This window comes from Bos indicus x Bos taurus, chromosome 3 (assembly GCF_003369695.1).
Source record: "Bos indicus x Bos taurus breed Angus x Brahman F1 hybrid chromosome 3, Bos_hybrid_MaternalHap_v2.0, whole genome shotgun sequence".
Lineage (NCBI taxonomy): Eukaryota > Metazoa > Chordata > Mammalia > Artiodactyla > Bovidae > Bos > Bos indicus x Bos taurus.
The window spans coordinates 86,428,014-86,443,663 of record NC_040078.1 but is presented as its reverse complement, the minus strand read 5'-3'; the positions used below and the strand labels follow the sequence as shown (position 1 = coordinate 86,443,663).

Sequence of the window (15,650 nt, the reverse complement as noted above, 5' to 3'; positions counted from 1 at the left end):
CTGACTATGAATATTCCTTACACCTATTGATTATAAAGTTATTTAAGCACATTCCTCTCCATAGCAATATCTATGGTTGACATTTTCTAAGAACAGAATGAAATTAAAGAGATATTGTAGTGAAGTTAATTTGAGACTATGCAAAACCCTTCATGAAGTGAAATTCTCTCTTGACCAAGCTTAATTGAAAGACCTGTCAAACACCCAGTTTATCCATAGCCTGTTCATCTATAGTTTTCTTTGCAGAATAGACTCTTTAAAAGTACTATTTGCATTTGAAGTCTCTCTATTTGCATTTGGTTCTGTACATTCCCAGTGGAACGGCCTAATTTTAATTTAAATTTCTCTGTGAAAACATTTTTTCCAGAAAGGTGAGCACAAAATCATTTTAGCACAAAGCCCTTTGGTGGGGCGTTTAAGGAGGGTGGAGTGTTTCACACAGAGTGGCGTTTAAGTTGCCGAAAGGGAAGGCCCTGTAACTAACCAGCAGCCTGAGTGGGAATTTCCTGCTGACAATGCCACACGGAGGATAGATCGGCCATCCCAGCCCCTCTGGAAGGAGCGCCTCTTGTTCTGATCGCTTCGCAACTTTTCCCAGAGAATGTGCTTTGTGTTACTCTCCTCTCAGGCCTGCTAATCACATGAGCCCCCAGGTTTCTGGTTTTAGAAATATCAGAAATATCCATTTTGCACAGCATCTCCATGCACGTTAGGAGGCAGCTTCCCCTCCCCTGAAGCAGACTGCATGGCTTTAAGCAAATTATGGAAATCCTAAATGGGGATAATAATATGCAGCTTTTGATTTTTTTTCATAAAATTAGAAGTGATGTTAAAGAGCATAGCAGAGTGCTTAGCCTATAGCTAATAACCAGAATAGCTCTCATTTCTAAATACCTTCCGTGTACTAGACACTCTTCTGTGAGCTTTACATATGCTGTCTACAGCAGCAACTTTGCAAGGTAAATATTTCTGTATTTCATCAAGTCTAAGACCACATTTTAAATTTTCGTTGCATATTAACATTTTAGACAGTCCATGGAGTTATCAAATGAAAAATATGATGTTTTATTCCCATTTTTAAAATGAGAATTGAGTCATGGAAAGGTTAGGTGTGAATTTGATTCTAAAAGTAGGTAAAATGCCTGAATGCCTTCCCAGGTTTTTTTTTTTTTTTTTGGTTTTGTTTTTTTAATTCAAAAGCCATACTCTTATTTCCTAGGTGCAGATTCATGCTCCTAGAGTAGACTAGGGTTACCTGGAATCCACGGACACCAAATGATCCATGGCAGATGTAAGGCCATTTGTAGGGCTCCTAAAATTAATTATAATACTATTTTATATATGACTTTTTTCTGGGGAGGTCAGTAGGCTTTATCGTATTCTCAAGAGGGTTCATGACCGCCGCAAAAAGCTTAAGAAAGAACACCTGGGGGTAATCAGGCATATTCAATAAGCAGGATCTGGTCTTATAGGGTACAACATGTTTTAATCTTTTCTTTAACACACTACATCTGTGGATGATCTTTGGCGGCCCAAGTTTTATCTAATCCATATTCTTACTAGACTCGCTAATAGCTCCAACAAACCTGAAGACCTGTGGGCTGGAAATGCCTGGTTCTGCTCCTGAACTGCCCCCACTATTGCAGGAAAGGGGACCTCTTCCAGGACTCAAAAAGGGGTCTAATACTCGGAAATGAACTGTCCAAGGAGACACACGTGCCGACAAAACAAGAGACTTTATTGGGAAGGGGCACCCGGGCAGAGAGCAGCAGGGTAGGGAACCCAGGAGAACTGCTCTGCCACGTGGCTCACAGTTTCAGGTGTTATGGTGATGGGATTAGTTTCCTGGTTTTCTGTGGCCAGGGCCCTTCCTGGTGGTGCAAGCACTGCTCAGTCAAGATGAATGTCACCAAGAAGGATTCTGGGAAGTAGTAGGACATGTGGTGTCTCCTTTTGACCTTTCCTGAACTCTTCCACTTGGTGGTGGCTTATTAGTTCCAGGTTCCTTGCTAGGACCTCCTCCATCCCTCATCATTTACTCCACAGCTATCAGGATTTTCTGCATCCTGATGATTTCCTAAACCCTCTTCCCTTCCTTTGGTGAAGCTCAGATACTGCATGTCCTCAAGCTGAGCTGTCGTCGCCTTCTTTGTGCACTTGAATGCCATCTGACCAGAACCACTGTCTACCTTCACTGAACCTGTGAAGCCCACACCCCACCTTCTTGGTGTTTGCACCATCTCTTACCTCCCAGATCCTTAACCTCCCTTTCTCCCTTGACCTTCTCCTTCCCCTTGACCTTTTCTTCCATCTGCTTCAGCCACTTCCTGTGTGCACACCTGGGACTTGGTCACTCTCCATAGTTGCTCTGTCTGAACATCTCAAGGGCTATCGTGACACCAAAATACCTTCTCCCTCATTTCTTCCCAGAGCCACTTTCTCTAACATCACTGTGCAGCTGCCTCCTAACATCATATCACAGTTCATCTTTTTGTTTTTAATCCTCTCTCAAATAAATGATGATTTGGAGACTTCCAGTTTTTTAATGTTCTAGGAAATTATGGTTTTTAGCTACTCTAATACCCTACCTAAAACTAATGACTTATGTATTAAGATTCACCTTGATGACCCTATGGTAGTATCTTCTTGTCAAGCATCAGTTTTTACTGAGTTTCGTGAACTGAACAAGACAAGGATGAAAATAACACATTTTCAAAAGATAGGAAGACACAAGGGCTGAAATGAAAATACGGTGAAGCTTGAGCCAAACAGGGCATGTGGTTTCTGCATCATCTCAGATCACTAAGGACTGATGAGGAATGGATTCTGGCACTGGACACCGTCTCATTAGAACCACTACCTGGCTTCAGGTGATAACAAAGGTTCTTTTAGCCCTTTGCCAGCCTGAAGTCTTGTGGCTCACCTTCCTTGTGCAATGAGAGCCCTCTTTCTATGTTTCTGCTGCTAAGTTTGTTGGCGCCATTTCCAAGGAACTAACTTCTTTAGTTCCTCTTTAAGGAAGGAAAACTGACTTAGAGATCTCCAGCAGCGATCTTTTGAAACAGAGTTTTTTGGAGCAGAGCTGCCAGTCACTCCATTCCCCATAACTTATAGAGCAGAGGTCCCCAGCCTGCCAGGTTGCACAGCAGGAGGTGAGTGGCAGGTGAGCTAGCGAAGCTTCATCTGTATTTACAGTTGCTCCCCATCACTCATGTTACCAACTGAGCTCTCCTTCCTGTCAGATCAGCCACAGCATTAGATTCTTATAGGATCACGAATCCTGCTGTGAACTGCACATGTAAGGGATCTAGGTTGCACGTTCCTTATGAGAGTCATCCAGAAACCACCAACCCCACGCCAGTCTGTGGAAGAATTGTCTTCCACAAAACTAGCCCCTGGTGCCAAAAAGTTTATCGTAGAGGATCTGGACCATAGTGGATACTCATCAAATCTGTGTAGTTGAATGAACTGTGTTAACACTGTCAACTTGTTTTGTCAACGTATGACTACTGATAGAAGCAAATGGTATAATAATTCAGAAGGTTTTGGAATCAGGCAGACCCAGGTTGGAATTCCCACTCTGCAACTTAATATAATGGCATTATCACGAGCAATGTAATCTCCTTGAGTCCTGACTTTCTAAGAGAGTATATATATGTCAGGCTCCAAGTGCAGGTTCTACTGCTGGGTAAACACTTAGCAAATGTTCTGTATCATTTCCCTTTGCTACCATGCTGATGCTTTCTTCTATTTTTCCTTTTAAGTTCGGGACGCGCCTCATTATAGAGGCCATGGAGTCAGCAGGGCACTCGATCAGCACCCTTTTCCTGTGTGGTGGCCTCAGCAAGAATCCCCTTTTTGTGCAAATGCACGCCGACATCACTGGTAAGTATGAGGAGGAGGAGTAGAGATTATCCTAGACTTGACAGCACATGAATGTGGCCAAGATCTAGACAGGGTAGAAAAAAGGAGGATATAGGTGGGGTGCCATATTATTTGGAGCATTTATGTTAAAATGATTTTTTTCTTAAGTTAACTGCTGTTGTCATACCAGGAAAAGTGACTTCTATGTGTATCCAACTACTGGATGATGGTAAGAAATAAGAGAAGTTGGCAAGGGCCCGATCTTAGTTTTCAAATATTTACTTAAGAGTCTTGAGTACCTCTTCTCATACCCCACTTTGGGTAGTATTGAAGATACAGAAATGAAAACATGATTCTTGCCCCCAGAGAGCTCAGGGTCTGTGGAAGAAGGCGGACAGCAAACAGACACATCACATCTAGTGTAGCAAGAGCTTTGAGTGAGAAAAGCACAGGGTGTTATGGAAACACCATGACCTTGCCCTGGTTTGGATCTGTAACAGTGCAGGGCAAGTGACTGGCGGAAGTGATAAGCAAACCATCTTGAAGAAAGATTGCCGAGCCTGGCTATGGTGGGAGCTGCGGGTGTCTGGCTGCTGGTGGGAATTTGAGCCCTGATTGAAATGTCAAGATCCTGTGATTCCTTCTCAACTCATCAGAACCAGAGATCATGACACAGATGGAGGGAATCCTGGGTAATGGGCTGATCCTTCTGTGATCTGAACAGACAAAAGCAAGCAGGCTTCATAGTGCAGACTCCCGAGCCCCATGGAAGGGACTCCATGAATAGGAGGCCTGCTTGAGTCCCAGTGGCTGACCTGGGCTCCTTTCCCTCTGGACCTGCTGCCCTCATGCCTTTTGCTCCCTTTTCTCCCACTGTCTCCTGAGAACTCATGTTCCCACTCCCCACCACCACACGGAGGCCAGGTACCAGGGCAGGGCAACCAGAGGGAAGTGGGAAAGGATTGAACCCTGCTCACAGCCCAACTCCAGTCTCATCTGATTCTCCCTCCACTGGCCTCCATTCATCATGATCTCTTGCTGCCCCCCTGTCCCCTGTATGCCATACCTCTGATGAATGGGGGCTCCAGTTTTCTGCCAGACTCTCCCTTCCCCCCTCCAGGCCACGAAGATACCCACAGGTGAGAGCTTTCCCACACATAATGGGCAACATCACCCTCTTCACGTTATGAGATCAAACTCTGTTGCTGAACCCCTTCTTAGAGGTAGGGAAACAGAAGCATAGACCAGTGAACAGTATCAAAAGCACACGGTCTAAGGGTAAGTATGTAAAAATAGGAGTAGAATTGACTACACTCAACTGCACTCCTACTCTGTGTCAAGGTAAATCACTTTATTTACATTTAATCTGCACACACCACCAAAGGTAGGAATCGGTGCCCCTGTCTTACAGCAGGGAAACTGAGGGTCAGGGAGGTGACTTATATTGACCATCCAAGGTCAGACACCTGGTAGGTGCCAGACTAGGATGGTACTGGGTGTGTCCAGACCTAATGTCCTCTACACTATGCTGCTGACCCAGGTTTCTTAACTTTTCTGCCCAGTTTATAACCATTTAATGATGAATCCCCCTTTCCTAAAGTGTCCAAAACCTATGGAAATGGGCCATATGGAGGCAGAAAAGACGTAAAAAAGGAGCCCAGATTACCTTATAATTTTCCCTAAGAGAAAAGCCATAACTAGCTTGTTCAAATACAATTCATACTTCAGATCTGATCTGTGAGTGACTTTCCAACATCCAGCCTCCAAAGAGCCACCAAGACTTCCTGCCTGGATCTAGGAAGGGAGATAGAATCAACCCTGGCTGACACATCACCAGAGGGAATAGGAAACAATGGCCCGAGAGCAGGGCAGCCGGCCCTGACTCTGCACTGTGGCTCCAGCCTTTAGGAAAGTGAGTTCTCTTCCAGGCCTCACACCACTGAGCTGACTCAGAAGAAAGGGGTGCAGTGGCTTCATAGAAAGTTCTACTTTGGAAACTGTTCTGCTTTAGGCTGTCAAATGAAAAGGCTGTTAATCGTTATTTGGATTCCGATTGAAACTGGACCCTTTGTCTCTGACTGTGGACCAGTTACAGTTTTGAACAAAGGGATCTTTTCTTTGGCCTGAAATGCCTCTGCCTGGGGAAGCCTGTGATTGACAAGTGATGGCAAAGTGCATCTGCCTTGAAATGCTTTGGGTTCTGCTAGACTCATTAATGCATCAGATAAAATAGTTCACATTCCAGGCAAAGCTGCCTTCTTCCTCTCCTTCACCCAGCACTCTGCAAAAAGAACACATTTGCATTTGTTTCTGTAAAAGACGGGTACACAAGCTGTGGGTGTATAGGTAGAGTGTTTGGTGCCTTGAAAATTGTAATTGCTCTAGTTTTCCTGCAAACAAAGCTATAGAAAGAACCATAGACCTGATACATGGGTCTCAGGAATACATGTGAAAACATAATGGAATTTGGCAGATTCATTGGAGATAGTATGGAATAATGGAGCAGAGCACTAGCTCTGTGACTTTAGGCAAATTGCTTTACCACTCAGCCTCATTTCCCCCTTCTGAAAGGTAGAAATAATATTCTTTCCCTCATAGAGAGCATGCCGAGGAATAAATACTCATGAGTTTGTGTGCACCAATCTCTGTGCTTAGCTTAAGATAAGTATTCAATGAATGTTAGTTCACTTCTTCCCTTCAGGCAGCCCCACGCCGAAAAGATGGAGGTGCATTTTAGAAAAAAAGAAGTTAAATATTTTGTAAGCAAGTCTTTGCCATTTGGGAAACAGTCTGCTCCTGCCTGCTCCATGCAGGGAGAGCAGGGAGAGCAGGATTTTGCCAACTTGAGAAATGTCCTCTACGTGAGGAAGAGGAATCTTGTTGTACCCTGGGCATATAGTTAACTGTGGTTTCAAGAAATACTTGGTGTGTACTGAGTAATTATAGGTTTCTCTCACTGACTCGGGACTAAATGTTCCTCCTAAATTTTGTTTTGAAAAATTCTGGCCATTTCAGTAGGGGTTTCCCTGTGCCTGTCTTATTCATTATTCAGTCATTTACTCTTTCATGTATTCATTCTCTGAGTTTGGCACGGGCATGTAAAGAAGAACAGTCCTGTCCTGCCAAGAGGCTCATTACAAACAGAAAAAGTGTTCTTGTGCTCTGACCACTCTCCAGAGAGGATAAGGAGACCCAGAGGACGTTGGTGTCAGTATGAGTCAGATCCAAGCAGAGAGCAGATGACACACTCACATTGGATTAACTGGAGATAAGTCCAGTAAAGGGTCTGTTTAGAGGCATGGGCAGGTTTGAGGGAAACCCCGGCCACCAGGCAGTACCATGAGTCTACTCACAGTCTAACTACCCCGAGGCTTCCAGGGGCCAGGGCGGGAGGTAACCCACCTGGGGCTGAGGGGCTGCGTGAAGAAGGGCCGCCTGACTGCAGATGAGCTCAGTCAAGGATGTGATCAGAGGGCAGGGGGCCTGCAGACATGGTCCATACAGGTCAGTGTCCCAGGACCCAAATCGGATAAACATGAAGAATTTGGGATTTTCCAGGCAAGAATAATGGAATGGGTTGCCATGCCCTTCTCCAGGGGATCTTCCAAATCCAGGCATCAAACCCTCATCTCTTGTGTCTCCTGCATTGGCAGGCGGGTTCTTTGCCACTAGTGCCACCTGGGAAGCCCAGTTTAGTGCTTTCTCTAAGCCACAAACTCTTTTAAGTGCCTTATTTACAATATCACTTTTTTTTTTTTTAAGTATAGAAGTTGGGTCAATTTTTTATGAGAATGTTCCGAAACAGTATTAAAAATGCTCAAATAAGCTTGTAAATTCTCACAACAACTCTGTGAGATCAGTGGAATTTCAACCTCATTTTGCAGCTGGGAAAACAGTCACAGAGAGGTTAAATAACTCACCTAGGGTCACACAGCTAAGACAGGGAGGAAGCCAAAATTCAAACCCTGGCAGCCTGACTCCAGAGTACTTTGGGCTGCAACTGGAGAGCTGAGAGGGGATCCACCCAGCTCCCCCTGGAGTCCCATTCCTGAGGACAAGGGCCGTGAGCAGTTCTTCTTTGCTCAGACCAGTGAGGCTTTAACAGGGAAAGAAAGGCTAGGAGGCAAGCAGCATGTGGGATGATGTCATGTGATAAGTCCAAAGCCCATGGGATGGTCAAGATCACATTCCCATCCCCACGATCCCCAGACTCTGCAAAGGCTTGTCATGCTCTCTCCACGTGTGGCCCACACAGCCCTCCCACGTGGCCTGGTGTCTCTCCTGCCTTCTGGACGACTGATGGGCATCTCCCCCATTCTTTCCCCACTGGTCCACTTTCCAGCCCAGGTGAAGTGCACCTAGAAGGCCCTCACCCCTCATTGAGATTCATCCTAACACCACCATTCTGAAAGGGATTGTGTTGAGCCCTGCACGTACCCTTTCCCATTAAATTCCAGCAAACCTGTTATTATCCCCGTTTTACACAGGGGGAAACTGAGGCTAAAAGTGTATAAATGACTTGCTGAAGGACACAGGGCTAGTGGAACCAGGTTGAGCTTTTCCCAGAGACCCCACCCCATCTTATCAGCAAAGTCTCCAGCACTGCCCCTGTGGGTGGTGCTGGTATTCCTAAGTCTGCTGGGATATGTGTGAGAATTCTGTCCCCTGTTCCCTTCATCAAGGGTAGCTGGGGAAAGGGCCCCAACCTTGGAGTGGGATGATGAGTTAGGAGATGGTGGGAGGGCAGAGGAGGCTATGTCCAGGAAGTCTTCCCCAGAAAAGACAGGAAGAAAAATCCAGTCTTTGGAAAAACAATGTCTTGAGTAAAGGAAGATCCTACAGGTCTGGCCACAGAGCTTACCTCTGTGGAGTTTGCTGCCATCTCCTGATTATCAAAAATATTTATATTTTATGTATTTTTTTTCATATGCACACATATAAAATACTAAGAATTCTAAATTATTCCTATTCATCTTAAGTCCACTTTGAGCTAGGAGTGTTCCTCCCTACCTGGTGGACCCCTACTCATCCTTCATAGTCTTATTGAATCCTGAGCTCCACTGCTCTGACCCCCTTCCCCGTCTCAAAAATTTATTCGTTCATCATATAAGCACTTACATGTGCTCAATACCAGTCTCAATTCTAGGGATTCAGCAGTGGACAAAATAAAGCCTCTGCCCTCATGGAGCTTGTGTTCTAGCAGACAAGACAGAAAACCAGAGAAGTAATAATACAGTGTTGAAGGGCATTGAGGAAGTCAAGGGGGATAAGGGATGTTGTGGGTAAGTTGTCATTTTCCTTCGGATGGCCAGGAAAGCCACAATGGGAAGACATGTTTGCACAAACTTGCAGGAAGGAGTTGCCCCAGGGACATCCTGAAGGAAGTGACCCAGACAGGAGGAACAGCACAGGCAAGGCCTGAAGCTGATTCAGGAAAGAGCAAGGTGACAGGATCATGCGGCCTGGAGGAGAGGAGGAGCCAGTCAGGGTGGGAGAAGTAGCCCGGGTCCTGGAGTGCCTTGTCAGCCTTGGTAAGGGCTTTCGCTTGCACTCTGAGAGATGTAGGAGCACCCCCGCCTCCAAGGTTCATCACACCCTCTGTCACACTTCCCTTTTCTTAGTGCATCTCAGTTATAGACTGAACCCCATGTGAGGCCTCTGTCTCTTTCTCATCCATCTCCCCTTTGAGACCTGAGTAGCAGAGAAGTCAGATTCATCTCTGTCTACCATAGGCTCAGTAGAGCACTTCAGAAAAGTTTGTAGAAAACTACTCGAAATGGCAGGTAGCAGCTAGCAGAAGCCTAGAAACCCTAGGCAGAAAAGTCTCCTGAGTTGAGGTGTGTGTGTGTCTGTGTGTGTCTGTGTGTGTCTGTGTGTGTGTGTGTGTGTGTGTGTGTGTGTGTGTGTGTGTGTGTGTGTGTGTGTGTTGGTTCCCAAGGGACCCTTGTCTACGGTACTGGCAGGCAGGTAATCCTACAGAACTGGAACTGCAGGGGGCAGGGAGGGGGCCCTGCCGCTGCCTCTACATCAGGTGTTTGTGCTGCCGGGGCTGCTGACTGGCTCCCCTGGCCCTGCTCCCTAACCAAGGTGTGGCCTTGTTCTGCGCAGGCTTGCCTGTGGTCCTGTCGCAAGAGGTGGAGTCTGTTCTTGTGGGCGCTGCTGTTCTGGGGGCCTGTGCCTCGGGGGATTTCGCTTCTGTACAGGTATGTGAGGACCAAGGGGTGGGCCGTGGCCCCGCCTCTGTCTGGGGCTGTCCTTCGTCTTGACAGCAGCTCATGTCTTGCAAAACACACACAGGATATAATTAAGAAATGATAGGTTCCAGCCAGGGAAAGCACAAACACTTCTAGCCTCAGACGTATTTATTGCAGTTTTCATTTGACTTGGCCTTCGTTACTGTCAGTTGTTCTGTTCTTCTATTGGCTTTCTTTTTTTTTTTTTTTTTTTCTCCTTTAAAATAGCTCTTACATGATTTCATCTAAATTTCCCCATTTTTTTTTCTTTTAGCAAGTGAAACAGGTAAGGTAGAAAACTTAAATTTTTCATGTGAATTTCTGATTTTTATTTGCTTCCTTCATCTCCACCTACCACTTTTTAAATACCTCCAAGGCCTCTTTCAACAAGAGACACAAATGAAAATGTTTGTAAAAGGGAATTAAAAGAAAAAAATAAGGAACAGAGATACAGGAAGAAGGAAACAACTTGCTGGTGATGATGGAGCACACAATTTGACTCTGAGCTTCCTGGCAGCCAAGACAAAAAAGAACACATGATAAGTTGCATAATTCTTATTTTCAAAAAGAGGAAGCATATTAGTCTCTTTGGGAGACAAAGCTTTTCCTCCCACCAAATTGCAAAAGACATTTCACACATGGGTTTTATGGAGAGATTTTGAGTTGTAAAATAATAAGGCTAACAATAGGTTTACAAAAAGGTAGAGAAACCATATGGATTAGGGCTCAGAGCACAAGCTCTGCAATCAGCCCTCACTTGACTTCCTACAAGTTCTGTGATCTGCTGTTCACTCTGTTTCTTTATCTATAATAATAATCAGGAGCACATGAGTTCTTTCTCTGAATCAGGAATGTACATTCAGTCCCACAACAGCTCTATTATCCCCCTTTTATAGTTGATGAGTCTGAGGCAAAAGAAGTTAAATAACTTGGCTTATGTTGAAACAGCTAGTAAATGCCAAAACCAAGAAGTCTGGCTCCGAAGCTGTAACTGAAAGTTGAAGAAGTATTTGTTCAGCTGAGCATCAGAGAGCTTAAGTGACTTGCCCACGGTCTCAAGGTTGGGACTAGAAGCCAGGTTTTCCATTAGTAGCTCAATAATGAGAGCTTTATTTATTGTAACCTTCTTTTGTACCAAGAACTATTCTAGGTGCTTTTCGTATAATCTTCCTGGTACCTCTCACAACCCACATGGGCAACAGAGATCCAGAAAGATTACAGAATTTAAGGGTACATATTGGAAATGGTCACATGCAAGGGTCTCATTCCAACACTTTGAAAGTGTAATGCCCTGCACCCTGTCCAAGCCGCTCAAGCTGATGCTTATGAACTATCTCTTCCAAAGAATTGAACCCATTCATGACTGCTTGTGGATTTTTTTTTAATTTTATTTTATTTTTAAACTTTACAATATTGTATTAGTTTTGCCAAATATCGAAATGAATCCGCCACAGGTATACCTGTGTTCCCCATCCTGAACCCTCCTCCCTCCTCCCTCCCCATAGCCTCCCTCTGGGTCATCCCAGTGCACCATCCCCAAGCATCCAGTATCGTGCATCGAACCTGGACTGGCGACTCATTTCATATATGATATTATACATGTTTCAATGCCATTCTCCCAAATCTCCCCACCCTCTCCCTCTCCCACAGAGTCCATATGAGATGGATGAAACTGGAACCTATCATACAGAGTGAAGTAAGCCAGAAAGAAAAACACCAATACAGTATACTAATGCATATATATGGAATTTAGAAAGATGGTAACAATAACCCTGTGTACGAGACAGCAAAAGAGACACTGATGTATAGATCAGTCTTATGCTTGTGGATTTTAACTGGAGTTTTTATACAAAGATGGGAGAGTTGAATTTTCAACATTTTTCTGGATTTTCTGGTAACTGTCAGAAACGTCACATGGAGGTATTTATTGTTGAAATGTCAGTGACTTATTTTAATGTATTGATTGATGAAGATGTTCTCAGAACTAGCTGCCTCGCCCTCCCTGGGATGAAGCATAATTGCTAAAACAAAGCAGTAGAGATGCTTACTAAGGCTCTGCATAGGTTAATTCATATTATGAACTGGAAGTTTCTTTTCCCTTAAAATTCAAATGTTGAATCCTGAATCCTGCAGCATGATGATATTTAGAGATGTGGCCTCTGGGAGGTAATTTGGATTAGGTGAGGTCATGAGGGTGGGACCTCTATGGTGAGATTAGTGCCCTTCTAAGAAGAATACTGGACCTTGCTTTCTCTGTGTTATGTGAGGACACAGCCCAAAGGTAGCCATCTGCAAACCAGAACCAACCCTGCTGGCACCTTGATATTGGCACCTTGAGAAAATAGATTTATGTTGTTTAAACACTCAATCTGGTATTTCGTGATGTCAGCCCGAGCAGATGAAGACACCTCATTTAATCTTGACAGTCTCCAGGTAGGACTTTTTATTCCTGTGTTATATATGAAGAAAACCAGGCTCAGAGATGTTTTAAGAAATTTGCCCAAGGCTACAGTTAATAAGGGACAAAAGCAAAATTGAAATCAAGGTCATATATATCCTCTGCCGATTTTCTTTCTGTTTTTATTTATATTTTTCTTTTTTCTTGAAAAATGTTTTTTGGCTTCTTATATGTTCAAGGGTGAATTTTCTGCAAAGGAATGTCATTGGTCACAAGGAGATTGTCTACAGCCAAAACAGAGTAGTGTGACATGATCTGACTGTTCTGTCCAATTCTTCATACCATGACTTATAGCTCCTCGTTGATATTTTAGTCATATTTGGAGTTTCTAACTCTGAGAATATTCCACTCACATCTTCTCCTAGATGGAAACTGAGCCTCATCCCACACTGACGTCTTCTTCACTACATAATATTCTCCCTTAGTCTTCCAGAAAAGTATCTAAAATAAGGTAGATTGAATGTTGGAATCAGTGACTTGAGTAACAACTGCAAGGCTTACCACATTTTAAAGACAAGCTCCCATCCCCTGTTCAACCCACAAAATTAAGTGCCTCTCCTGATTATTTTTAGGAGACACTATAATCTAGTAAAGAAAGCCCGCAGGTGCAAGAGACCTGAATCTTACCTGCCATCACATGCCAGAGAGAACCCACGTGGTCTTGACTTCTGTGTGTGGTTGTTATACATCTTCAAGCAGTGTCACTTGACCTCTCCAGGTGCTTGTTTCATTTGTTTATTTCCTTTTAAAAAAATGTTTAATTAAGAATTGCCACACCTGTGGGACTGCTGAGATAGCGCCTTTGAAAGGTTCAGTGACCTCCATGAAGTTCAGTTCAGTTGCGTCCAACTCTTTTGCGACCCCATGGACTGCTGCATGCCAGGCCTCCCTGTCAATTACCAACTCCCAGAGTTTACACAAACTTATCTACATTGAGTCGGTGATGCCATCCAACCATCTCATCATGTCATCCCCTTCTTCTCCTGCTTTCAATCTTTCCTAGCATCAGGGTCTTTTCAAATGAGTCAGTTCTTCACATCCAGTGACCAAACTACTGGAGTTTCAGCTTCAGCATCAGTCCTTCCAATGAATATTTAGGATTGATTTCCTTTAGCATTGACTGGTTGGTTCTCCTTGCAGTCCAAGGGACTCTCAAGAGCCTTCTCCAAACCACAATTCAAAAGCATCACTTCTTCAGTGCTCAGCTTTCTTTATAGTCCAACTCTCATATACATACATGACTACTGGAAAAACCACAGCTTTGACTAGACGGACCTTTGTTGACAAGGTAATGTCTCTGCTTTTTAGTATGCTATCTAGGTTGGTCATAACTTTTCTTCCAAGGAGCAAGCATCTTTTAATTTCATGGCTTCAGTTACCATCTGCAGTGATTTTGGAGCCCCCAAAAATAAAGTCTGTCACTGTTTCCATTGTTTCACCATCTATTTGCCGTGAAGTGATGGGACCAGATGCCATGATCTTGGTTTTCTGAATGTTGAGTTTTAAGCCAACTTTTTCACTCTCCTCTTTCACTTTCATTAAGAGCTCTTTAGTTCTTTGCTTTCTGCCATAAGCATGGTGTCATCTGCATATCTGAGGTTATTGATATTTCTCCCAGCAGTCTTGATTCCATGAACCTCCATGAAGCCCAGCTATAATTATCAACATTGTTATAATGATTATGTTTGGAAATGTAAATACATGTACACTTGGATTCATTCATCTCTCTCTAAAGAAGAGATGCAAACCTCTGTGCCCCAGGTCTGGGGACCAGATCAGGACTCTGGCAGGTTGAGGTGAAACAGAATAACTTCCTCCCTGTGATTCATATTCTTCAACCTGAACTTCAAACTTCAAACCTGAACTTCATAGGTCCTAACTTGATCTTCAGGATGCCTGCTACCCCTTCCTTTAAGAAAGCTGAGCAAAGCTTGCCAGCAACTCAGTGATTCCCATGGGCCATATGTTTTGTCTTCTCATTGGCTACACATATGGTAGCTGGATAAAGAATTTCACTTCTTATCTAGATGGGCTGACTTTGGTATGTTCAGCCAGTGGCATCTCCTTCAGATGAAGGAAAGGATAAGAAGACTCCAAAAGACCCAGACTACGTGCCTGGGGAGACAGAATTTCCCAAATTCTTAGGCCCATGAATGGATGACATCAGCCAGGGATAGAGTGCTATGCCTTCCTTTGCCAGTACAAACAGATCAGAAGAACTTAGACTTGTGAATTTTACTTATAGCTATTGCACACTTCTATATATTTCAATTCTGGGGAAAGTGTATCAGCTGGAGGGAAAGGGATAGTGGATGGAATTTTCTGATGGGTTATTAATGAGAGAGATTACTCAAGTTACAAGGTCCATTGCTATTCAAATTTTGCACTCCACTGACAGTTCCTACTTCCACCCTTTGTTTATTTATCCATTCATATTCTCATCCTCAGAGTCTTCCTTTCTTCCCCTGCCCTTGTCTGCCCTCCCTTTAGACGGCTAAAGTCTTCCCCAGTTCAGTTCAGTCGCTCAGTTGTGTCCAACTCTTTACAACCCTATGGACTGCAGCATGCCAGGCCTCCCTGTTGGTCACCAACTCCTGGAGCTTGTTCAAACTCATGTCCATCGAGTCAGTGATGACATCCAACCATCTCATCCTCTGTTGTCCCCTTCTCCTCCTGCCTTCAATCTTTCCCAGCATCAGGGTCTTTTCCAATGAGTCAGTTCTTCGCATCACGTGGCCAAAGTATTGGAGCTTCAGCTTCAGCATCAGTCCTTCCAATGAACATTCAGGGTGGATTTCCTTTAAGGTTGACTGGTTTGATTTCCTTATAGTCCAAGGGACTCCCAAGAGTCTTCTCCAATGCCACAGTTCAGAAGCATCAATTCTTCTGCAGAGTCTTCCTACTCTTCCGTTTTCAAATTAGGGTCTCACAAAGGGTATTGATATAGCCATCCAGCCACATTAAACAATAGAATAATAATATCTTAAAGCAGGGGTCCCCAACCCCCAGCCCACAAACGCCCAGCCTTCCTCCCTCCTTATAGTCATAAAAACATGGAATACAGGCAGTCTTGGCATCTATGATCTTTCTGACCT

General features: G+C 44.1%; 1 protein-coding gene across 9 annotated transcripts in view; it reads left to right on the top strand.

Annotated features, from left to right (window-relative positions):
• Window positions 1-15,650, top strand: part of FGGY (FGGY carbohydrate kinase domain containing) — a 504,128-nt gene that overhangs the window by 401,369 nt on the left and 87,109 nt on the right. For all 9 annotated transcript variants that reach the window (XM_027537095.1, XM_027537097.1, XM_027537099.1 and 6 more), the window contains 2 exons: window positions 3,765-3,885; window positions 9,973-10,067. In XM_027537095.1, coding sequence (XP_027392896.1) covers window positions 3,765-3,885; window positions 9,973-10,067 — 216 coding nt within the window. The remainder of the gene's footprint in view (window positions 1-3,764; window positions 3,886-9,972; window positions 10,068-15,650) is intronic.